This window comes from Hemibagrus wyckioides, linkage group LG17 (genome assembly GCF_019097595.1).
Source record: "Hemibagrus wyckioides isolate EC202008001 linkage group LG17, SWU_Hwy_1.0, whole genome shotgun sequence".
In the NCBI taxonomy this organism is placed as follows: domain Eukaryota; kingdom Metazoa; phylum Chordata; class Actinopteri; order Siluriformes; family Bagridae; genus Hemibagrus; species Hemibagrus wyckioides.
The window spans coordinates 10,360,665-10,386,435 of NC_080726.1; the positions used below are offsets into that span (position 1 = coordinate 10,360,665).

A 25,771-nucleotide genomic window follows, 5' to 3' on the forward strand; every position below is an offset into this window, starting at 1 on the left:
TATTTTCTACACAGGTAATTGACTGTATGCATTATTTGAAATAATTTTACTATATACATTATTTGAAGTCATTTTTAGTTAAACTAACATGCTTCCTACCTCTTTATATGGAGATATAATCCCTTCATATTACATTGAAAAAAGTGCATAATAATGTAGGTTTACATTCTACATCACAGTTTCTTATTATATCTGTTGAATGGCATTGAGAAAAACTTGACTGGGAGAACCATTTGGCTAGTAAAGCTGACAGAATGAAAACTTTAAGCCTAATATACTTGTCAAATGGCTTGTTTCAGAGATATAAAAAACAAAGTTACCAGGCCTACTGCATGACAGCAGACACACGTGGGGTGGTCTGGAAATTTATTAGCTGTATGGCACTGTTAACAAGATGACACTGTTAACAAGACACTGTATTTCAGAATATACATTGAGAGAGCTAAAATCAGTGGTCTCTGTGATTGATTACAAACATACAAAGCTACAGTAAGGCATGAAATAGGTATGAAAGTAAGAAATACAGACAGGACATCAACAAAATGCATGTGAATCCTTATCCAGTGTTTTAGCTGCTGTGGTCTTTCATGAAACACACAGATTACACAAATTTGCAATTGGTTGTTTCACAGTGAATGGGAGAAAAAAAAAAGACCAAGAATATAGTCAACAGAGTATCGAAAAGAAAGCAGTAATTCTACAATCCTGTACCAACCTCCATCTCTGATTTTAAAGTGCATATTACTAACCTCATACGTGTTGCCATTTGTAACAAGCACAGGGGGGTTTAATGGAAAGCAGATCTTTCAATCATAACAGACTTGTCCTTGGTAGCAAATACAATTTACTTTAAGCAGTTTTACACCATGCAATCATATACTCTTACTATGTACTAGCTAGCAAAGTAAAGTAACAGTCAATAATAGCTGGAGTAGTAGGCTGCACTAAACCCAAGTATGTACTAAAGTAAATCTTGTTTTTACAGTAAAGAGTAATAATTCTTCCTTTGTGTATTTATGAACCGCTTTGGCCAAATAATTTTTCACTGTTAAACAAAACAAAACAAAACAAAACAAAAAACACATGAGATCACTAATGAAGTTTGAGAAAGACATGTTGAAAAATGAGAAAGTATTGGAATGCAGTAATCTTTTGAGAATAGCATGACGCAACTCTGGATTATAAAAGGAAATGTGGCCCTACAAGAAGGGGACTGAGTCTGGTTAAAACACAATGTTTGGTGTAATTTTAGATTACACCAAACTAGATTAACTAGATTAACTGTCTATTCAGAAATTCGTATATAATCATTTTTATGCACAATATGGTCATTTCTATATTGAATTCAAAATGCTACAAGATATAGGTATACATCCCCCAGAGTTCACAGGACAATTAGGCCAGTTTTTGCATTTTTAATGTAACACTGTTAAATTCACAACACTCCATGTCTAAGTCTCCGCTCAACTATTTATTTATTTATTATATTTGCCCAAATTTCAGCAATCTCACAAGCGTTCCTTACTCAAAAGTGCTGTGCAAATGCATGCAAATTACAGGACATTACAGTCAAATGGATGACTGTGGCAAGAAAAATACTTTTATATAAAACATGAAGTAAAAAAGCAGCATTTTCTTGTTCATTCTGTACATAAGATAAACACAAACGTTATAGTAAAAAGAAAAATATTGCTATGCCATTTAGCGTTATGTACACTTGCATGTCAAAAATTTTCACACTACAAAGTAAGTCAGAAAAACAGAAAGATTTTCAGGCTCAGGCATCTGTCTGGACATTTACAAGCAAACATATGCAATAAGCATGAGGATTTAGCACCATTAATGGTACTGTGCATAACTGTTAGATGACTTTTGCTTGAAATAAGCAAAAGCAAATCCATTCATACTTATTGCACAAGGCCACCATTTATGTTGTGTTTCTTGATGTAAAAACCAGTTAATTTTTCTGATGCGTCATATTTTTTGCTGTACAAAGCTTTCTAGCTTGACAATTATTCGAGCTGTACATTCCATTACTCTCATTGCAACTTCTGAAGTGTACCTATCGTTAGGAATCTGAGGAAAGGGTAAGAGGTCAGGATAGCGGGTTCTGAGGCTGTCAACACCATAACCTTCTAAGATGTTGACATCCTTAGCCAGTCCATTTAGATGAGAATTATACTCTTCCACCTTCTGTGCCAGTGCTGTGGGTTTTACATCTTTGTCTGATTTTCCTCTGACTGCATAGTCTGCAGCAATTAATGCTAGCTTGGTTGCCAGATAGCACTTGAAGCACACCCACTCATTTGCATTTTTATGAAGGTCATTTCTTGCAGCTGAAAAGTTTGCTCTTGCTTGCCTTAGCCATCGTCTTGCCTCCACAGGGTTTCCAACTGACTTAAATGATGGTGGCACAAAGAAACGACTAGAATGTGATGATCCTGAATAACTTGCAAACTGATCTCTAAATTGGTGCCTTTCAAATTTATGGCTTGTTGCTTCTTGATTCCATGACGTGTAAAATCTTTGAAAAGAGAATTTCTCTGACTGGAAACGAGTGGAGGATGCAGAGTAAGTTCTTCTTGATGTTCTGTCTGTGGTCTGCTCTGCATGTGCTTGCTTCTCCATCCTGCTGATCTCATTTTGTAAGTGTTTGAAGACCTCTGTAGCAACATCAAGGTTTTCTGCGTTTTTGTCTGGATGCCACTTGAGATACAGTCTTCTGATAATCTTCTTTCTTTCAGTTTCAGGAAGTTTCCAAGCCTGTTCTACAACTGAAGTAACTTCTTTCAGAATTTCAGGTAATGCATTAATCTTAATCTTTTTGGGAGACATTTTTTTTGGTGGAGGTCTGTGATTTTCTTTGCCAGGAAAAATAGGTGGTGCCATTCTGGGGCCTGTGGAGGAACTCTCTGATGGGCTTGTTGGTGCTGCTGGTGTACCATCTCGAATGTTGGTGTTGTCATCTTGTCTGGAGAATTTGTATAGATCAAGGGAGCTTACAATTTTGTATTCACTGTATCCAATGTCAATTTGAAAGCATTTACCAAGAAAACCTGGGTTGTCATCCTCTTCTCTTTCTACTTCTTGGACAATAATGGCATATGTGTAGGTTGGCTGATAGGACCCTAAAATATCTCCTCCTTCAGAATCAACTAAGTAGCCCACATACTCTCCAGGATAGAAAACGTTCATTGGGTCCATTAGCAGTAAATGATGTATCTCTGCAGGTATTGGTGTACCAGGAAGGGGAAGCTCAAGCTTTGAGGGCTCAGTTGAGTCATATTTTACACCAAGATTGTCCAGCTTTTCTGTTATTCTGTATATGTCATTGCAGCCAAGCATAGCGATAAGATAGGAAGTGTCAGAAATCAGATTGTCCGTAGCAGACTTGATGGTCATTGCAAGAGCAAGAAGAAAATTTATATCTTTGCTATCTGAATGCTGAATGTAGAGGTGGATAACAGATGTACCATATCGCTTCAAAAAGGCCAGAGTTTCACTTCGGCTGTGTGGAATAGGACTGCAGCCTTTAACTCGCAATGTTGTCTGTAGCTTTTCAAAACAAGATACCTTCAAGCCCTCGCAAAGTGCTTTGCAGAGCCGGATGGCTTTTTCCTCATTTACCATATACGCATTGTCATTCTCATGCTTCATTATTCTGATTAGTCCTGTGATGAACTGCTCAGAGGAAAGTAGCAGCTGAAGCCGACCCTGAAGTGAGCAAAGTGCTCCAAACTGGCACATTTTCTGAGATGATTCATCGAGTTGTTCCTCCAAGATACTACTTAAAAGTCTTGGCCTCAATTTCTGTGGAAGTAACATAATTAGCTTAGTGTGGAAAGCATGATCTTTGCCTAGGTAGCACTGGCTCATGTCAACAAGCATTTGCACGCCAACATTACCCTGTATTCTGCTCTTATAATGTGGTGCATCATCAAAGACTAAACTGTTAGACTTGGCAAGTCGACCATCATGACTTGGTAGATAAAATGTAAGATCTTTGAGATTCTCTAGATCTTTGCGAATCTGTACTGGGTCATTCTGGAGACTTTTGAAGAGTCCGGAAACTGCTCTTTTTACTGTTCTCATTTCATTTGGGTCAAGCTGCTTACCTTCTGAACTTCTGTATATGCGACACAAAACTTCAACATATTGTTTTGTTGATACAATGTCCTCAGTGCCTAACAATTTAAACAACTGGTGAAAGGTACCAAGTTCAAGTGGAAGCTTGTACAAATAAGGTTTGAAGTCTGATTCATTGTCCAGATTTATCACGACCTCCTCTGGTTTTAGAAGTTTCCAGCCATCTTCAACCATAACAAATGCAACCCCTCGCAACTGATAACGGAATTCCCTTTTATCTGCATTAAGGAATTCATAGGTTCTCCTCAAGACTTTATTTCTTGTTTTGACCGTGTCATCATCCACATTTGTGATGCTGCATATGTTTTTACAGTTGCTAATGACCTTTTCCAGCGGTGGATCTGAATTTACATTTAACATAGTCAAGACTTGTTCAAGCTGCTCTTGGCCTGAAAGGGTGGTTCCCTCTTGCTCTTTTATACTTGCTGGAGTAGCTTTTTCTGGTAGAATAGGACACGATGTCCAAAGTAATTGCATGACATCGGTTTGTTTAAATTTTGGATTAACTTGAGACGCATTAAAACGAATTAGAGGAAGAGTGCCATTGATTTCTTGGTGTTGAGGATGCAGTCTGACAAGTTCTGTTGGTGCACGCTCTGGACATAAAAATGAGATCATTGAGAGTTCTTTGAGAAATACTCCCTCAAACAGATCTGTCCTCTCATTAAAAATGTGATTCAAGAGAACATCAACTATGGTCTGAACCTTTTCTTTAGACCAGTTCTCTGTCTGTGCCTTGATGCTAATCTCTTTTGCAAACTGGAGAACTTGTTGTTGAGACACAATATATTTTAAACCTATCTTGCGCAGGAATGTAATCCATGAAGGCAGGAGTGAAGTTCCATTTTTTGGTTTCAACACTTGCTCAATTTTCTTGAAGAAATCTGTGGGGATGAAAGATTTTGGTGGAAGCATCACTTCAAACACTTTCACAGTTTGGTCATAAAAGGCTTTGGCAGGTTTTAATCTGTTTGTTGAGTCAAAAATAAATGAGAGATTTTCCAGTTTTTCATAGAGTTGATCTTTTATGCAACATGACTCCTCCATTGTCAATAGCCCCTCCTTTAGATAAATGAGGTGTTGGATTTTGGCATCATGTGACAACATGTCAAACTTTGGAAGAAGGTGCTTCAGGTAGACTTCCAGGTCATCAATTGGCTTGCACTCAAGAAAGGTATACAGTTCTTTCAGCTGTGGATTATCAATTAGAAAAGCTGAGGATGTAGTGTGTGCCCATTTTTCCATGTCAATTGAAGGAATGCTTTTGGTCAGAACATAACAAGCTCCAAAGTTTGCAATGCTAATATGATGTCCACTGACAGCTCTATAACACGGAAGCAGTTTCAGACTTTGCACATCATCTTGACATAAACTGGCCAAATTACAGTTAAAGTACAACAAGAGTGCTTCACAGTCTTTGTCAGTCAAGCTCCCAGCTCGGAAAGCGGATGTCTGAATCATGTACTCAAGGGATCTTAGAATGCTTGAAGGATTGTCTATATTTGCTGTGTACTGAGCCAGTAAAGACAAGATAGGACTCTCTTTTGCACACATTTTGTTTACTGCTACTTGTAGGCATCCTGCTTTCATCAGGGTGTGGAAAACCTTTTCATTTTGTCCATTGGGGAAAATGGCAGCATACATAAGGCTGAAGGGTAACAATGCATCATGCTCTGGCACAGTTAACTTGTTGCTTGAGACCATAAACTTGATCCCTGGTAGTAAAGCCCAATCTTTAAGGATTTCCATAGCTGTCTCAAATTTTGGCTTAACCTCTGATGGGTCATCTTTGATGCCAATATTTTCACTGATGAAATGCCACGCACTTTTCAGCCATGATTCACTTGCATAGTTTTCCCTCCACTTCACAGGAAACCTGGTCCTGTACTCTCGAGGTAGGACAGATCCCAATAAATCACCAAAACTGCTTATGTCAAAAACCTTTGCAACTCCTGCTTTAAAGAGAATGTTGGTATATCTCATGTACAGTGTTTGCATGAACAATTCTGTCCTGGAGGAAACAAGCTCATGATGGCTTGTTAGGAATTTGGGACGTTTTGAGTCAAACACTTGAAGGATGTTGTCCATTGTCAAAAGCAGTGGTAGCCCCTCTATTCTGATGTCATCCTCCTCTATGTCTTTGAAGCAATAATCCACCAGCAGCTTCAGACTGTGGAAAAGCTTATAATTAGACTGTTGCAGTCGACAAGGGAGTTTTCCAACTTGACAAGATGTGTCTGGAGATGAAAAGGTCAACAAAAAGCATCGGACATCCTCCGGTGTCACATAGCTGACTGGAATACCTGCATCTTCTAAGCAGAAGTAGAGGCTAGCTGTCTCATCACAACTGTGGATTAAATTGAAGCCAATATCCAGAAGCATGGCCTTTAGCCTGTAGACATTTTCTGCCACTGACTTGCGTGTGCTAATATTGTACTCTGTATTTTTCAGGTGCTGCAACTCATCTTGTAGCAAGTTGTCAAAGAATGCTCTACCTTTAGTTGAAGTGGATGTGTTCACCCAGGAAATGTATATTGCTGAGTGCATAAGATCAGTGTTATCCAAATGTGGTGCCCTAACAACTGGCAGAAGTCTTTTCAGGTCTATATGAATACACTGATAGATTGCCTTTACCAAACAGTACCAGTCTGGTTGAATGTCCAGTCTGTTTACTGGAAAGAAAGACAAGAACTTCCGCAACATATCTTTGACTTGGTGAATTGGGATTCCTTGTAGAACTGTCACTGTGGGATCATGTCCTGGGAACAGTCGACGTTTCAGTTGAATTAGCAGCTCAACGTAAGCAGGGGCTATTAATAACATCATTAGATTACTGTTCCAGTCACTCCTTACACCAACTCCATTATCATCCCTCCACAGGTTTCTACGGGCAGAATCCAAGGCAAAATGCCCATTCACATGAAATGGCAAGCCTGTCTCAAGTGACAGAGGAAGAAAACAGAAGGCTCTATGAGCCTTTTTATAATTGTGACTAGTACATGCTGCCACCCCACCCCGAGGAAAGAGTGTTATGTCCTCATTTTTGTGGGCCGACACTACACTTTTTGAAACTTTTTCCATATCAGAAAATCCTGTTCTGTTGCATACCAGCCAGTTTGTTGAGTTCCCATCTGAGTCTTCAATAACCATTGTGTATGTTATTTGTTGCACTGGGATTTGGCTCAGCTGTTTTTTCTTTGTCACACTGTCCACCACACTGGCATGAAACTGTTTCCGTTTCAAACGATCACCATCTGTGATTTTTGCAGTGACGGAATACAGCGTTTTCAATTCTCCCGTTCGATATTCTATTTCACATATTGAAATTTTTTCCATGTGGTTCAAAAACATAAGTAGTTCTGCACCATCAGCCCGGAGTTTGTCCAGAAGATTCTGTACCATTCTGTCTGAAGCAGGTACTGAGCTAATCTCTGAAATTTTTGCCATTTCTACACTGCGGATTGGGAATCGAAACATTGTGCTGCGTTCCAGCTTGAAATGATTCCCCAAAAAAAGGTTCAGGACATCAGAAAATTGGGACCTAAAGTCAGAATCCAGATCTCTGAACATTCTTCCTGGGCTAACAGTTGTTGCTCCAGGTGCATAACGTGCATGTGGGTCAAAGATACAAAGGATGTCATTATTTGAAATGAAAGATGGACAGTCAGTGATGTGATATACTGAATTGAATCCAATACCATACTGTCCAGTTTTGCCAGGGTTTGCCTCTTTTGTACCTCTACCAAGATTTTGTATTCCTCTGACATCATCCTCTGTGAATGGTTGATTGTTGTACACACAGAGAGATGGACCTTGCATAGGCACCCATTTATCATCAAATATTCTGTCAGTTGGATGGGTCCTGGGATCGAACACAAAGTATATCTCTGTTGCTTTGGCATCATCTGCATTTTGAAGAAGCTCTTTTAGCATCTCCTTCTCTGAGGGGTATGCATTGAGGATGCTCTTGATTCGGCTGGTGAGTTTCTCCTTTTGCCCAAACTCACTTCCAAGTGTGGTGAAGCAGACATTAGAAGCATACCTTTCCAAGGCTTTGTGCCGTTTTGGAATGGCACCTAATTTTACTGCTACCTCTCTTGGGATATCTCCATGACAATACTTTACAGTTGTGTCTCTGACCTTTATCCAAGGACAGTCGTTGTAGCACAATGATCTGGAAGGTTGCAAAGTGAGATTGCCATCTGGTAAAAGTATCTGTCCATAGTTGCTTTGGCAGAACTCTTGATTTTTGTCTCTTATTAAACTCCATATTCCCTCACTGATGATTCTACGACATAGCTGAAAGTTATCCTCTGAGAGACATCTTCTCCCACATTCCTTCTTGATAAGTTCTAGAACAGCTGAGAAATTTTCAACAGTGAAGTTTGGAAGAACCCCCACAGTTTCAAAAAGCTCACGGCAGCTGTTTCTATACTTGTTAGGAAGTTGGTACAGATGTGGAGCAGCATCAAAATTCAAATGAAATGCTACTTTTGATGGATTTACATATGTGTTTTCCACTAGAATAGAGCAAAATGTTTGCAGCTCCTCCATAATTTCTTCCTTAGCATCTCTGGACTGCAACATCTCTTCATATAGATATTTGTAGCAAGCATTTGTTATGTTTTCTTGATACAGTGTGACACCATCAAATGATTTTGATAGTTCTTTGAGTTGACTGATGACTAACCCAACAGATGGCTTTTTTATCAGTCCAAGATAGTCTTTCACTGCCAGAGACATGGGGCCACAGCCTTTAAATGATGGAGAGTTCTCATTCAGGATTGGCTTCATCAAACATACAGTGTCCTGATGGTCTGTTGTGAAAAGTTCTGTTGCAGAAAACATTGTGGACTGGGGGAAATTATTTCCATACCAGGGGAGAGAAAAGCCAGCAGGCTTTGTCAAGAATGGAAGGAAGCTGATGGCTTGTAATTTTGCAACATATTCATTTGCCCATGGGTCTCTCATTTTAAGTTTTTCATCAATCAAACTAAGCAGTATACTGCTCCTTTGGCATGCAGCAGTATGATCAACTTCATTAAGAGCTATAACAGATTCAGCACGTTCCGTCAGGTCTTCCCAGGAAAGATCATCTTTGACCATGCCCAACTGTACTAACTTCACCAAACATACTGGATTCATATAGTCTTTAACAGTTCCTTCAGGGAAACGCCCATCATCACTGTTGTACAGTTTCGCAACTCTTCCTTCTGGATGTATCAGCCGAGATGGCAGAACAAGGCTGTGTGATGGTCCTGAGCAAGGAATGCATGGGGTTTCTCTTATGATAGTTGCAAAATCCTCCAATTTTTCATTGAGAACATAATGCATCAAGGGGTCACGAAGGTCTTTGTCTATATCTTGTATATTGGGGAAAAATACATCTGTGAAGAACTGTTTCTCTGTGAGAGTGTTCTCCATCAGCTTTCCTTTACAGCCAGCATCATCAAAGCCTTCTTTGACCCAGTCTGGCAGTTCTACAGCACAGAGATTTTGGGAGCCACACTTTTTCAGATATTTCATGAATATTTTGAAAGCAGCAGGTCCAACATCAGGTTTGCAGAGTAATGTGTCATCCAAGAACCTAACATACTTGATTGACACCCAGGTTTTGCCATCTGAGAAGACTTTTGCATTGTCTTGGTCTTGACCTTTGGCAATTTCTTGATATACTCCTTGGCAAATCAAGTTAAAGTCATCATGCACAACTCCAGGGTCAGGCCAAGCTGCATAGTAGTGATATTCGAGGAGCTCCCCATTTTCGGACATAGTACGCAGCATATTAAGTGCAGCCATGTATGCCTGCACGATCACATGTCTCATGAAAATGGAGTTCCATTGTCCTTTTGTGTCTGTCTTCCATATTTCCTTTCGATTTGATGTAACTGCAAAACATCCATTTATGTGTACTGGTAGTCCAGTTTTTATTCTGAGAGGTAAATAACAGAACACCTCTCCGATTGGACTTGTATTTGTCCTCAATGTCCATTTTCGATTTTCTTCTTCAGAGAGTAGAACTGCTATACCCCCACATGGCACCAGTCCTAGTCGTTTTCCACTTTCACTCAGAGAAAACTTCAGAGCTTCAGTCACATCCATACATGAAGAGATGAGCCAGGTTGTGGTTTCAACACCCTTCTGAGGAATTTCATCAGTAAGTCTCTTGGTTTGAGAGCCTTTAGCTGCCATTTCAAAGTATGCAGATGGATCCTCTTCTGAACCTCTGAAGAGGGGCGACTGTAGATCAAGAATACGTCTGAACACATTGTGGTACTCCTCTACCACAATTCTGATGATGCAGCCAGATTTAGGGATATCAGCAGGTACTTTGTTGGTGTTTGAAACTTTTTTCATGACCTTAGCTGCAGACTTCAGAATACTAAGAGGGCCATATGTCGCTTTGGAAGACCACACACTCTTGTTTATTGTTACTACATCCTGTGCAGCAGCAGGATTTGACTCCTCAGATTTCAAATACTTCAGGACCATTGTCCCAACATGCTGAGTGAAAAGAATCAGCCGATGCCCACAGATGCTGAACTCATCAACAAGTGAATATATGTCAGTGGTGTTGTAGTATATACTGCTAATTTCACTTACTGCTGCTTCATGCTCTGTTCTGAATGGAAGTCTGAAGAGAGTTCCATCATACTTGTAGGGGGACTCTTGGGACAGAGGAAGCTGGCAGTTGAAGACACTAAGAAAAGGCTTGAACTGGTTAGGAAACTTCCTCAGTCTTTTCTGCTGCTTACTCCAGTTGATTTTGATGCCTGGGTTTGATTTGTCCCTGATGTGTTTGCTAATGTGATTGATGTTGGGGTCAAAGATAATCATAAATTCTCTGCTCATGATAATAGGAATGTCTGTCACATGATATACAGAGTTGAACCCTAATCCAAATTTGCCTACTTTGTCTGCTTCACACCTTTTCATGGATCCACCCAGCCTCGTTATATTGAGGAAGTCTGTGTCTGAGAAAACAGCATTGTTATATGACCACAAAGAAGGACCATGAGAGACAATCATTCCAGGGTCCAGTAGGTTCTCTCGTATATCAAGATTTTTTCTCATGTCAATCAGAAAACTGCATTCAGTAGCATTTGCATCATCTGCATTTTGCAGGAGCTCTTTAAAGATATCTGCAACAGATGGATATTCCTCTAGAATGTTTTTTATTCTTACTGTTAGGGGTTCCCTCTGGCCTGATTGTTCAAAGCCAAGGTTCTCTGGGTTTATTAGTCTTGTGCTCAAACATGGAACTCTTAACCACTCTGCAGTTTTCATGGGGATATCGTCATGTACAAGGATAATTGGCTCTGAAGTATCATCAAGTAAGTCATTCAAATCATCGACTTTGATATCACAGTATGCACATTCATGAATTGGTTTCATGATTAATTTGCTTGGATCTTTGTAGCAAAGAATCGGCACTGGCATGTCTACATCCACTGATATTTGATTGTTGTACAACCATCGTAAGATATTTATCAAGAGTAGGATATTATGTTTGCTTTCTTCCTTTGTCATTTCTTGTTCACTTCTGTTCTTGATTGTTTTTACCACATTAAGCACATGGTAAGGGTCAATTTCATCAATAGAGCCACAGAATTTGAAAAGTTTGTGGAACTTTGCAATGGTTTTTGGAAGTGAGTACAAGTATGGTTGTAGATCCAAATCTTGGACAGGATTTAGGACTGTGATTCCAGGGGGGGCAAATGTTTTGCCAGTCCAAACCCAATCAAAGGACAGAGACTTCACTGCTTCTCTTGCATCCTCTAGGTGAACTTGCATGAAACCATAAATTTCAAAAAGGATCTGCTGGAACTGATACCAGTCCTCTGTGGTAAATACTTGGGATTTGTGCCAGTCATTTACTGCTTTTAAATGTTCGAGCACTTGGTCAACTTGAGGCTCCATGGATAACTTAAAGGATTTTTTCATGCCACCAGATATTCGTTCTACCAGTGTTACAGAAGAACCAACAAGCACTGCATGAGATATATTGCACATGTCACAGAGAGGGGAAATATTACAAGAGTCACCCTTCCAGATCAAAGACTTAGGATAATTTAAAGGCCTGTCCTTGCAGACTGGTACCCATTTCAATTTTTGGAGGGATGCCTGAATTTCTGATGACTTCACTAATTTTGTTTGTTTGTTTAGGATAGTAAGTAGTGTTTTTGCCTTCTTCAAAATAGATTCCCATTCTGGATTAGGGCTTCCCTGTAACTCTTCAATTTTCTGGGCAACATAAAGTACATCCTTTTCTGTAAGTTGCACCTCATTCTTGAGCCCTATCTGTCTTAGTGAATGAAGAACATCAGCAGATGATGTGTAGGTGTTTGGAGGAAATCTTGTTTGTTCCTCCATGTAGAACAGGTCCTGCAGTATCTCCAGCTCAGGATCAAAAACGTCTGTTGCTGAAAGAGGTTTTCCGGTGAAGGAATACATGAACTTAAGAGAGGAAAGCCATGAGATCACTGCTTTGTTTTCATTTTTGAGAAACGATAAATGAGTTAGGGTCCAGATCATGATGCTTTCCATTTCTTCTTTGGTGTAGAAACCTTTCTCAATGTCCTGAACAATGACCTTCATCAAGTCAGTGCTTTTAACCTGTTCCATATTTAACAGTCGAATGAGACGAATCGTAGCCTCATCACTGCTGTCAACCACATTAATGGATAGTTTAACATCTGGAGGGTGTTTGGCAGTATGATGCAGTGCTCTAGCTCCTTTAAGGAAAGTAAAAGATGGAGTGCCTTTGTCTGAAAACTTGCCTACTTTCAAAAAGATGGGAAGCTCTTGAATTATACGTTTCTCCTTTTCAGTGACATCGGTAAGACCAGCTAGAAAGCCTTTGAGGGCAACCTTTTGATTGACAGTGAAGGATGAGATTTGGCTAACCAGTCTCTGGGATGATGTCCTGTCCATAATTTGTAGCACAGAGCTTGGAGATAACGGATGGATGTAATTTTTCAGGAGTGGGTGTTGCAGACAAGAATCCAAGTTTTGTAAGACAACCCCTCCAACTTTATTTATGGCTTCCATGAGGTCCTCAGAAAGTGCGCTCTCTTCTTCATTCACAACAATTATAGGAGATGGAGTCTTGAGACGCAAGAGCTCCAAGGATTCCATATTGTCATTTACTGGCACTTTTGGAATCAAAGGCATGTCTTCAAACATACTAAGGTCATCAGCAAAATTAATATACAGATGTTTCCAAACCATTTGCAGCCAAGATGCCAAGGGATGCTTCTTCTCTTTATCACCAGGGTACCACTGCACAGAAAAGTCTCTGGAAGGCCATGTTGTGGTAAGGACTTCTTTTATGAGACGTGCTGATTTTTCTGGGGTTAGAACTTGAACCTGAGTACAGGGCCTCCCTAGAAAAATCCAAGAGACAAAAAAAATCCAAATAATTTTTATTGATGCTTACTAGTTAAAACCATTTAGAAAATGATGCTTACATTGGTCCTTATGTCCTGTGACCAGCTAATTGTGAATACAACTGCTGGTTTCAAAAAAGCATACCACTGCAATAAACACAAGGATGTTTAAAAATAATGGAAGCATCCAACAATGGTTGAGGTGATTTGAAACCTGATTTGTTTCCGAAATGCTCAATCCATCCTGTCTGGCACCAACAATCATAATAAGGTCAACATAAGACAGTCAGATAAGGATCACATTTTTACCCCATTCTGATGCTTGATGTAAACATTAACTGAAGCTCTTGACCTGAATCTGCATGATTTTGCTGCCACACAATAAGCTGAATTGCATGAATGTGCATCTGCATAGGTGTTCCTAATAAAGTTAACTTTTGATAAAAAATGTTAAAATAAATGTTGGATGTTGAAAAGAGGGGGGGTCATATGTATAATTATTCAATATAGTAGTATTAGTACTGAAAAATGCTTCCTTTATTTTTTTTATTTGATACAATACACATTTCAATAAGTACACACGATAGTTTGTAATTTTTGAAAATTACAATCACAGGTAAAGGCACAATACCAAAAAATTAAGATACTTATGTAGCTTCCATGATGAAAGCTCATGTATACAAGTACACCTACACGTACACAAGTTCCACAAGCTAGTAACATGCACCACATGCTTTAATCATACAAATATTAACACTATACTGTTTTAATTATTAGTTTTATCATTTTGGCCAGCACCTTTAATTAATCTAAAAATTTATCACAGTAATGTAAAATATGTTAGCACAGGGAAATTAGTAAGAAAATGCCTAACATTTATTCATGGTTTTAATCAGTTAGTGCTTTGGCATTACAGTGCTGCAAAAAGGTAAGTAGACTATATTAGGTTGTGTTATTCATCACTCCAAATCTAATGACTAAAAAAAACTAAACCATTAATTAGGAGAATGGACTGTCCACCTCCACACAACATTTACTCACCTGAACAACCCCAAAGATACTGCTGAACTGAAATTCATATTCAACATCAAGATCAAAATTGAAATATACAGTTAATCTCACAAAAGAAAAAAATGTGAATTAAAAAGTGAATTTCATTCATTTTCTGAAAGGTAAATACAAATGAATTATTTACATTTTACAAATTAAATGCTGTATAAATACTGTGACTGCAGTATTGTGACTGCAGTTTGATCATGGTCCTGCAATGTCATTTAATGACAATGCAGTCAGAAGAGAAGAATGCTGTTCTCTGCCAACACATTATCATCTAAAGTTAAGTCAGCTGTAATTCCTGGAAAAAAATGTTGGCTGGCACCTTTTAAAAGGTTATCACGTTTCTTTCAACAAGACTTAAAATAGCTAATATGTGATTAGCAATAAAGAAGGTAACAGCATGTATTACTATATTCTGAATTGTGGAAAAAGAATAATAGTCACAAGCAGGTATTGTTGATTCAGTAAATTTCACTGACAGGCCACATACTTAGTTTTAGGTCTGGTGGTCTGTAACACGGTAATGTCAACATTGTGCATTTGCAGGTTTAACATTCACTTGGATGAAAGAGTAGACATGACACAGACAAGTATGTATGTGGGTCACTCTCTTAAGGCAGGGGTTTCTAAATTTCGGTCCTGGGCCAAATGTGGCCTGCAGATAGAATGTATGATAGGTGACAGCCAGCATGTTGCAATTTTTCCTTTCACCTGATGGTTGCAGCAGACTGTGTTAATACACAGTGTTAATTGTAACCTTGCATTTAGATAAAATGCAAGAACCATTTTTTCTGACTACACCTGCAAATTATTTTACAAAATGATAATTAATTATAGCCACAGACAAAAAAGCACAAAGTTAACAGTGTGTGTTGGGGGGATTTCAAAAGACCTGGAAGCAACTAAGTACAGAAATGAATTATTGAGTCTTTGACCTAAGTGAATTTGCAAGTGGATTTTATTAACAATGATCATTTAAATTATGGTCATGTTAGTTTTTCCAGTTACCTTTGCTGTCAGAAACAGAGGGGACCACATATAAAATAAAAAGTTCAGTAATTCCTACACTGTTTACTACAACTTGGACGTACTTTCAAAGTAAAGCTCATATTTTTTTAATGTCAACTTCCGGCAACTTTACATTTTTCACTTCTACCTGGCCTTTGATTTTTTTTTAATGAGGTCTAATCTGGCTCAAAAAAGTTTGGACACCCCTGCCATAATAAAATGGTGTTTGTGATTGTGCTCAGTTATATATTTACCTCTACTTTTGGCTGCTTCTTTCAGGCTATTCATGACTCCTGGGGCAATACTTTCTAGTATGAATCTTCCTTCCAAACCTGGGTAAAGGGTCCTATTGAGGTAATTAAGAACATTGTTCAATAGAAATTGAATAAAACACATATTTTTTTCAAGTTTTACAAGTTACACATTTCCAGTTTCTCTGCTTGATATTCATGTAAAATGACACTACAAATCATTAAAAAAAACTGTTTAACAACATACCTTGGGTACTCTTCTGATGCAATATACACAGCATCTTTGTCACTCACAGAGGAAGAAAATGCAACAAATGCATCATTTTGCAAAGGAAGCAGCTCCAGTCCAATAAGGTCACTGTAACAGGCATCACTGAGAATAAATTCAAGCAGAAGCAGTTTCTCACTTGATGACCCTTTATGCCCAGTTTTCCTTAGCATCTGCCGTACAAAAGAAGGCGTCACTCTTTTTAGGCTGTCAGGTTTGGTCAAAAATGTGGTCAGGACAGCAGAAGTATTAGCTGGCACTTGGGCCAGCATCATCCCTGAGTTCTGGAGGTATGTGATTACTGATTTTGTGCTGTCCTTTGTACAGTCTAGCTCTAAAAACACTGCATCATCCACTTTAACCCAAGTGTTGCTGATAGAGTAGATGACTGGCTCCTGGAGCAAGTCATAAAACAGGGGCTCGAGAATGGGTCTCCAGTGTGACCGTATCCTGTTGGGATCAGGCCAGGTTTCATAAATGTTACTAGGAGAAAGGGGAAAATCTTGGTCTTTCATTGTCTGAATTCTCCTAATAGTCTCCATAATGAGCGTGTAGTATGCCTTTGGAATGACTGTTGCAACAAGAAGTTCATTCCAAAGGGCGGCCGGGTCCCTCCACTGGTCCACCTCTCGCCATTTGATACTCCTACGGTTATCAGTCAAGCCAAAAAAACCACTGACATGCACTGGTAACCCTGTCACACTCTCTTCTCCTAGGGGCAGTGGAAGAAAACAGAATGCCCGCCCTGAGAAGCTGGAGGTTGCTCCCTTGTCCTCATCATCAAGGAGCATCAGTGGTAAAGCTATGCCGATAATTGGGATAAACTTTAGATCATCCGCAAGACTGTCCAGTTCACTACACATGCCTCGTCCACCCACAGCATTACAAACCAACCAAGTGGTCCTCTGATTTTCTTTTGAAGTTTTATCCTGCACCTCAATACTGAGCTGGTATGTACTGCAAGTGACAGAATTAACTGGAACACCATTACTGTAGCTGTCAATGGCCTGCCGTAGAGTTTTCAGAGAGTTTGGCTGCTCAAGTTTGTGTTCAGCATTCTCACTTGCTGAGACTTGGAAAAGCATCCGTTCAGTACCATCTGACTCACGGACATGCAGAGAGACCTTCTGTACGCTCTTCAGGAAAAGCAGCACCGTGTCCGCATCAGCTTTGAAAGACTCAAACAGCTCTAGAACTTTCTCTTTATTATACACATTGCTGCTCAGCTGAGAAGGCTTCATACGGAGAGGGAAGCGAAAAAGTGTTCCTGGAAAGTTGCCATCTCTGATGGTCTTCTCAGAGCTGCCAAAAATGCCAAAGTACGGGGCAAACTGGTCATTCAGCTCCGTTATTTCTTTTATGTCTGTCTTCAAGTTCCAGCACTGTCCAGACTCATGGACTCCAAACAGCATCTGATGAGGGTCCAGCATCCCAATTTGATCCCCACTAAATATACTTGGAACATCTGAAATGGTCAGAAAATTCTTGTTAAATGTGGAAAGTGTATAGTACCTACAAATATATTTTTATGCACAACACTTACCTGTTATGTGGTAAACAGAGTTGAATCCAATCCCAAATCGGCCAACTTTTAATGGGTCCTCTCTTTTCCTACTCCTCGCAATTTCCTGAATCCCATTCCAGTCCTCAGTTGTAAAAACTGCATCGTTGTACACATACAATGCCGTTCCTGGCAGATACAATGGCATTACAATACTATAATGAAGTTTGTACAATGAACACAGAATCTGTACACCGCATAGCACATTAAAATAAAAAAAAAAAAAGTTAATAATGACATATTTGTTTTAAATATTTAGTATGTACCTTGATATTGGGCCATATTAGGTGACCATAGTGACTCGACCCCATACTCATTTTCATCATACATAAATTTAACCTCCGTTGCTCCTGCATCCTCTGCATTCTGAATTAGCTCCTAAAAGAGACAGAGATCAAGAGCCAAGAAATGATCATTACAGCTGGTTTACTAAGATAAGAATAAGAGTGTGCACAATGTGTTTGCTTTAATGATATTTTTTTCTTAGTTAAATCAATTAGGCAAGCCCATTTATTTTAAGTAACTGACCTCTTACTCGCAATTTAGGACTCAGCAGAGAGAACATGACCAGAGTGAATATAACACAACAGATTTACAGAATTTTATAAATTATATTTCAAGTCGGAAGCTAGGTAGTTTTTCATTGATCTCCTTAACACTATGAAAAAACTTTTGGGTTTTTTCCGATGGGAGTGGTCTGTTCCAGGATGACCTCTTTACTGAATCACTTGATGAGTATAAAAATAACGTAAATCATGTCCTGTGGCCTTCACAGTCACCTGATCTCAACACACTGAATAATAATGAAAGATTTTGGAGAAACATGTCAGACAGCATTCACCACCACCATCACCAAAAACACGAACTGAGATTCATTTAGAAGTATGGTGTTCATCCCTTCTGGACAGTTATAGAGTTAAAGCTGTTTTCCTTGCTCTCAGCCCATTAAATTATGTTGCTAATATTTAATTTGGCATTAGTCTGTATATAAACATGTCTAGATTTGATATTGATCACAAAACCTACTTTCAATATTTGTCCACCTTCTGGATATCGCCGTAAAATGTCTTTCAGAAACTCTACCAAAGGTGGAGTGGTTTGCCCAAACCTCCCTGTAAGAGAGCATTTGACAGGTAAAACACAAATATCTATGAAATACCATATTCTGTATTGCATATTACCAAAATATATATTAAGATATTACTATAAAACAATCAAAACAATATTTCTGATTGTGATATACATGTGCACATTTATTCCACTTTTGAAACCTTCAACTATAAGTCTATATATAAGTACTAATTTATTACTAAATAAAAATCACATGCCATCCAAAAGCCATCCTAAATCATGGGCATATTTACCACCCCCTCGTAGTCCTCTTCCATGCAGTGTCATGGTTATTTCTGGACTTCCGTGTAGTACCAAGGATCCAACTACAACTCTGTCCTTGATCTATGTAGAAAAATACAGATTCTCTTAATATCATGTAATCAAAACGGCAATGTATATTTACAGGAAACTAATACATATTTGGACTGAATATCAATATGTTGGAAAGACTGACTCTCTTTGAGACACTGGATGTCCTAGTAGAGGGTCATGTTTAATCTCAGTTTGATTTAAATGAGTTGTAAAGCTCCTCTAGGTCATTTTGAGCATCTGATCATCTTGGGTCCTCCCACTCTGCAGCAGGTGGGCATGTAGCTATGTGAAGCCTCAAGGTATAAAATCAGCAAAAGAGTTTAGGAAGTCTCTAATATCATATTTTACTCTGCTCAGACAAGTCAAAAGGGCTACAGAATGCTTTCAAAGCAAACGTTTCTGCTACCTTAGCCACTAAGCTCAACATGTTCTGACACACACAGTTGCAGCCTGAGAAACTGATCAGCAAATCATCAGTCTGAATCCCAAGCTATCATTTACTTATTACAGTCATTACTTTTCTGAAGAGCCACTGAGGGGACATGCTACTTGATTTTTTAGATGCGCTGGCGACAAATGAATATAAATAGATAAAAAAGGGCCACAAGTTAATATTTTGAGTAATGGACATTAATTATTATGTTGTGACCATGAAATACCAAATTCATTAATCATACTTTATACATGGCCTCCAGTTATTTAGCATGATTGGGCAACGAAGTCTATTCACTTTGGGAATTCACTTAATCACTTTTATCCATGTTGCATGCTTGTGCTTAGGTTCGTGCACTAACAAAGATATAATTCATTTGAATTCTCACACATTTTAAAACCAATAAATGCCACAAGATACACTTTATATAGGCAAAAATATGTGGACACCTTTCCAATTATACCCATATGTGCTTGTTAAAGATCACATTATAGATTTTGTTAAAGTTCGATGGTATAATAACCTCCACTATTCTTTTCACTAGTTTTTGGATTGTGGCTGTAGGGATTTGTGTTGATTTCTTTACAGAGACATTCTAGTCAATTGTTTGCTTCCAACTTTATGTAAACAATTTGTGGAAGAGTCACATATAGGTGTGATGGTCCACAGACATTTGGCCATATAAATATTTTATATAAGTATTGTCATAAGAATATAACTTGAGAAATTGGGCAATATATTATGGTCTCACCTTATTAGAAACTATCCACCATGTCACCTCAGTGATTCAATTCAATTTAATTCAATTTATTTGTATAGCACTTTTTACAGGGGACATTGTCTCAAAGCAGCTTTACAGAAGTAGAGAAACAGAGAAGGAAAAAAAATCTATATAAATGATAAATTGTGCTTGTTACTGATAAGTAATAATTTTGCAGTGTTGCTTTATTTAACGACAATTATCATCATGCAGCTTGATCTGATTTTGAATTTGATTTTGAATATGCAAGAGAGAAAGTATTAGCTCAGTGGCTATAGTTCAATGGCCCGATGCCATGAAGTTCAAACCCCATGCCACCGTTGAGACTTTAAGTCCTGAAACCACAAATTGTCATCTCCTTGCATGGACTGTGTCCCACTTCTATTCCACTTTGTATAAATAAATTCAATCTCATAAAATGTAATACTGAAAAGAATAATATACCAATACCAATGTAAATCCATTGCTAATTCCAGACATCTCCCTGAATATTTAGTCTAATACTTGAATGAATAAAATCATTATAAGGTGACATTACATTATGTAACATGGGGCAGCTTAAAATGTCTAGGCTGATCAAGTTGTGGCCAGAAAACGTTGCACTACATAAATCAAGTCATTTCTGCATGTTCAATCTCAGAACATTTCACACAGCATTTACATCATTTTTGCTGAGGTTGTTCTTTCCATTTTATTTTCCCTCTGTCAATGCTTAGCAAGTTGGGAACTTGTCACAACATCTCCAGCTAGAATCACCACAAGCAAAAATTCCCAATCTTATTACAGACGCTGGACTAACGCCAGCATCAGAAGGGAACTGTTTATTATCTACTAAAATACAGGCATATATGAAAAATGAACCAAGAAATATGAAGTCAAGACTTGCTCTGGCAGCATTTGAACTGTACTGTAACTGTGAATGGAATCTCAGACTGCTCCCAGATGATCTGGTTGGCTGTATCCAGATCTACAGACTGCTTGGCCTGTGATTATTTTTGATTGTGACATAAGTAAGCTTGAGGAGAGCTCACCCACCTGTTCTTTTCAATCATGAAGGCTTCCCTGTTTTAAGGTCGTATGTTTAGGTAGTCAAGGCAAGCAGTGAAAACTGCCTCAGGTCAGAGGTCTGCTTCATAGAGGTCTGAGTCTTTATTCCATAAGATAATCAACATATTTATTTTGACATATATTATCTAGTCTCATATTTATGCAAGAGTAATTGCACTGGTTTAATTCATCACTTGTGTTTCATTAAATGAAAGAAATGCCCTGAGTACATATGTTCCAAAAACATGCTGCTGAACAATCTAGCCACTCATGTCAATAATGTAAGCTATACATTATATAATTGCAAATATTAAAACCAACCTAAACCAGTGTTTAATATGAACAAGTCATATAATTGTTTTTATTCCAATAATGATTTAAGAAACAAGCTTTAACAGTGTCTCAAGAAATGAGCCTCACACATTATTGTAATGATTTATGCCTCTTATAGCATTTATATTCAAATAACTTTTTATATATAAGTCAAGGTTGAGAGTTCTCCGTCTATTTTCATTAGCAACATTCCTTATTCACACACAAATTGTAATGAGATGTTAACTACTGCGTGTCAGAGAACAGAAGATTGTAAATCTGAGTGTCTGTTCTTAGTCTGGGCCGAATGCAGATAAAAAAAAAAAAATACAGGCCACATTATAAGCCACATTCTATCCTGGAGCTGCTCCACCTCTCAATTAATCTGTTATAGAAGATTATAAACCTAATCATCCGGCTGCTGACCGGGTCAGCTTAGATCAGTGTTTTGATATCATATTTATCATGCAATAGTGTAAGGCAAAACAAATACTATATAAGTCTTATAAAAACCCTGAGATATTACAGTGAGACTACAAAATTAAAACCCTAATTTTTACACAAATACAAAAACACAAATAAGAAATACAAACTGTAATGGTATACCCTGTATCTAAAACTATTCTTATTATTCAAGTAAAAGCTTTTCCATATAAAGCACTTCAGCAAGCACTTGTGCTTTAGAGTGTGCTCATTGATTATTACTCACCACTTTTCCATTGTGTATCAGCTGCTGCTCACATACAGGGAAGTTGGTTTCTTGGTAGATAAGCTGCTTGATTTGCTGGACTGCTGTTGACCAAGGGACTTGGAAGACCCTTTGGCCTAGGTACTCATGTCTGACTGTCACCAACAGCAACCTGAAATGTGTCAATAAGTCACAACATTGCATGAAGCTGTAGACACTTACATATTACATTCTAATACATCTGAATTCTAATAGAACATGCTTAATCACTACAATTTCTCAATAAATGTATTATGTGTCTGTGTTTATACAAAAGTAATGCCTTTCAAACTGAATATTTTGGATAGGTCCATATAATTTCCTTACTTGCTTTACTGATTAGACACCACTGCATTTTGTAGACCTTGACAGTACATCGTTAAGCATACCACTTGATAGAAATTAATGACTTCCACTATGACATTAGCTCTCACACAAATTTAATTATCCTGGAGGCCATTAAGGAAAAGGTCCTTAGAGTTGCATGTGCAGCAGTTTGGCTGCATGGTATGGCTGTGAAGAATAGACAAATTGCTGCATTACGGTTTAATCTTGATATATTGTTGTTTTGATATTAAAGTGTGCTCCATGAAAATAGCTATACATTGGCCTGTCTTGATTTGATGAAAATTTAAATGTTAGTCTACTAATCAGGCACAAAAAACACTCAAATGCACAATAATGCAAATTCCAGTACAGTTGTTCATTCAGATGATGCTTTATAAAGCTTTCTTTCTAACCCAACCAAAGCAGCTGGGATTTGAACACATAATCTTCTGGGCTGAAACACAAAGCAACCTCAGCCACTGAGCCACCATCACTCATGTTTAGCACTGAATTAACTCATGTTAACTAATGTTTATCATACATTTCACAGTAGTTTACTGGCGTCCCTGCTGCCACTAAATTACTCTCACATTTACAGCCTTTTTTTCAGTGTAGGAAGTACCCAGTATATACAAAATGGTGCCTCGGTGTTAGAGTAAAGCACATCCAAGCACATGAAGTTTTTTAATCACATGAACACAATGATAAAAAGGGTTTCAGAGAGGGCGCGGCTTTCAGATGCATGTTAGTTTTCTTATTATAGGCCTATCGGGATTAATACACTGCTGCCATTTCACACTGCTATTTCTAAACATTATTTAATAAAAGGTGAAAAATATTCTCACTCATGGTTGATCATTAATGCTGCAATTAGACATCAAGCGTTAATGGACTTGACATAAAAGTGATCACAGATAGATTCAAGTGCAGAATAACATCATTAAGCATTGTTTTATTTTATAATAGTTACCAAGAGTCATGACAGGTTGCCATCGCTGTTCAGCCAGTTTCCGTTTCATCGGATTTCAGTTTTCTGTGTGTGAAACTCCGTTATCTTCTCAACCACAAAACCCTCTATTCATTCTGATTCATTCATTCGCTCCAGGTCTTCTGGTGGAAAAAAAAACCAACCCGGTTGGTGTCAGCCCATGATTTTGCTGTCCCAGGCTGTATTTAGCTGTGTTTTCCTCTTGGACCCGCCTCCCTAGAGGTAACTATCGTCCTGATTAGTTGTCAACGTTCAAGTTCAGCACCGGTCCACCATCATGTTTTTCACGGTCCTGTAGGAGGGAAAAATACAGCATCTGTGAGATAAACACATACTTCCTCCATGGTTGCTCAAACACGCCGTTTCTATTAATGGAAGGCTACTCCCGAAACCGTCCTATCCCTACTACCCTACAAAAGAGTGAGTACATCACTGAGCACTACATGCTTCTAAGTATGGTAGTGTGCTGTTTGGAACATAGCCCAAAATAACAAGCGAACACGTGGGGCTAGTGAATGCGGTTTTCTCCCGCTAAGCATGCTGGGACTTGTAGTTGAATTAAGGTTGAGCGCCTTAGGAAAGTTATCGTGGATGCGTAATTTGCACCACATCCAGAGAGGTGTCAGAAATAGCACAAACGACACAGAAATTCAAATGATCCATGTGTATCCATGCATCTATTCTCAATAAAGGCCTATTAGTGGCATCACCTTCCTTTAGTGATTATTATGCATGTATAATACGTGTATAACATAGTTTAAACTCTTTATAGCCTTCTGTCAGATCTGCCTTTATTCTCTAGCTGGCTTACACAAATAAACATAATGTAGCCTATAAATAAAAATATATCAAATAAGTAATTATGTAGCCTGGCTTATTCGTTTATTCGTTTTATCTATTTTGTGTGCGCGAGAATCTGTGGCGCAGTATGATGCTCTCCTATTCGATGACATCATCTAACCTTAGCACAAGGACGCTTAGCATAACATCTACTGATAACTTTGTTTATCCAAAACAAAATCCCGAATCGCAATCTTTACTGTCATCTCACTAATCTGAAATATGTGATTATAGATCATCGCACTGTCCCGTGTGATATTGCCGCAGTAAGTGTTCGCACACTCACCTCATCCTGCTCCACGCAGCTTCAGCACCATCATCATTCTCCTACAGCTCTGCAGCTTTCACCCCCAAGTTTACCCTGCCATCTAATGCGCATGTCACGGGTAATTTGAGGCCAAGCACAGACGGTCAGTCTGTGGAGGTCGGCTAACCTAATGAATTTATAGGTTGCCAGTGTAGGATGTGATTCGGGACATGCTGAATCTCTAGGGTAAGAGACTCATTCTCCTGCATCTCCTGCAGCGGTGGTCCTTCAGAGCGACGGGAGTTCACAAGAACACTCAAACGAGCACATAAATATTGCTTGAGACAATTTCTAAAAACAAACCAATAAAAAAAAATCCGAGGTCTATGTATACTACACCAGCCTGTCAAACATATAGTAATTAAATTTTATTATATAGGCTATTTACTTTTTATTTCCAGTCTTGTCTTGCCTGAGATAATTTAGAGAGTTCCTAGTCTATTAAAAACCAGCTATTAGTCATTTGACTTATTCTAAAATAATGGATAGACATTTGTATAAATTTATGGCACTGTGTTGTTGGAAGGTTTAATAATATAAAGCTCCAAAAGTTATATATGAGTATATAGCTGTGTCTGGTGTGGTTTTGATGATAATTTGTGCATATCCCGAGTTGACCAGTAGAGGGCAGTATATCACTGTATATGCATGTCACTATAATAGAAATGAAAGTATAATAATTCTTTTATTAATGAGTCCTGCAAATTAGATTAGCTACTTTGTACCACTGCTACTACTACTACTACTACTACTACTACTACCAATCATAATAATAATAATAATAATAATAACAACAACAACAACAATAATAATAATAATTATTATTATTATTATTATTATTATTATTTAACGTTTACTGATTATTAATTCTCCTATTAAAAACTGGTAACAGTGCAAATAATTTCAATATGATTATCATAAAGTGA

At 38.2% G+C, this 25,771-nt stretch overlaps 1 protein-coding gene across 3 annotated transcripts; it reads right to left on the reverse strand.

Moving 5' to 3' along the window:
• Positions 1 to 64: 64 nt before the first annotated feature.
• sacs (sacsin molecular chaperone) lies at positions 65 to 25,053 on the reverse strand. 3 transcript variants are annotated; one of them, XM_058413508.1, is made up of 11 exons: positions 24,825 to 25,053; positions 23,681 to 23,990; positions 22,366 to 22,516; positions 19,044 to 19,134; positions 18,706 to 18,791; positions 17,946 to 18,057; positions 17,662 to 17,808; positions 16,098 to 17,583; positions 15,854 to 15,945; positions 14,577 to 14,603; positions 65 to 13,532 (listed from the first exon to the last, which is right to left on the reverse strand). In XM_058413508.1, the coding sequence occupies exons 2-11, from the start codon at positions 23,701 to 23,703 to the stop codon at positions 1,975 to 1,977; spliced, it is 13,773 nt and encodes a 4,590-aa protein (XP_058269491.1). In that variant the 5' UTR covers positions 23,704 to 23,990; positions 24,825 to 25,053; the 3' UTR covers positions 65 to 1,974. The 3 variants fall into 3 exon arrangements, with proteins under 3 accessions (XP_058269491.1, XP_058269489.1, XP_058269492.1); XM_058413506.1 differs by lacking the exon at positions 24,825 to 25,053 and having other exon boundaries at positions 23,681 to 24,173; XM_058413509.1 differs by lacking the exons at positions 14,577 to 14,603; positions 24,825 to 25,053 and having other exon boundaries at positions 23,681 to 24,173.
• Between the last annotated feature and the right edge of the window lie 718 nt (positions 25,054 to 25,771).

What these genes read in the sequence shown, in the direction of transcription:
- sacs (XM_058413508.1), bottom strand. Translation starts at nt 23,703, where the DNA reads ATGGCAACCTGTCATGACTCTTG. An exon ending in GCAACCTGTCATGACTCTTG is followed by an intron (nt 22,517 to 23,680) that starts GTAACTATTATA and finishes GACACATTTCAG; the next exon opens with GTTGCTGTTGGTGACAGTCA. An exon ending in TAATATGGCCCAATATCAAG is followed by an intron (nt 17,809 to 17,945) that starts GTACATACTAAA and finishes TGTATCTGCCAG; the next exon opens with GAACGGCATTGTATGTGTAC.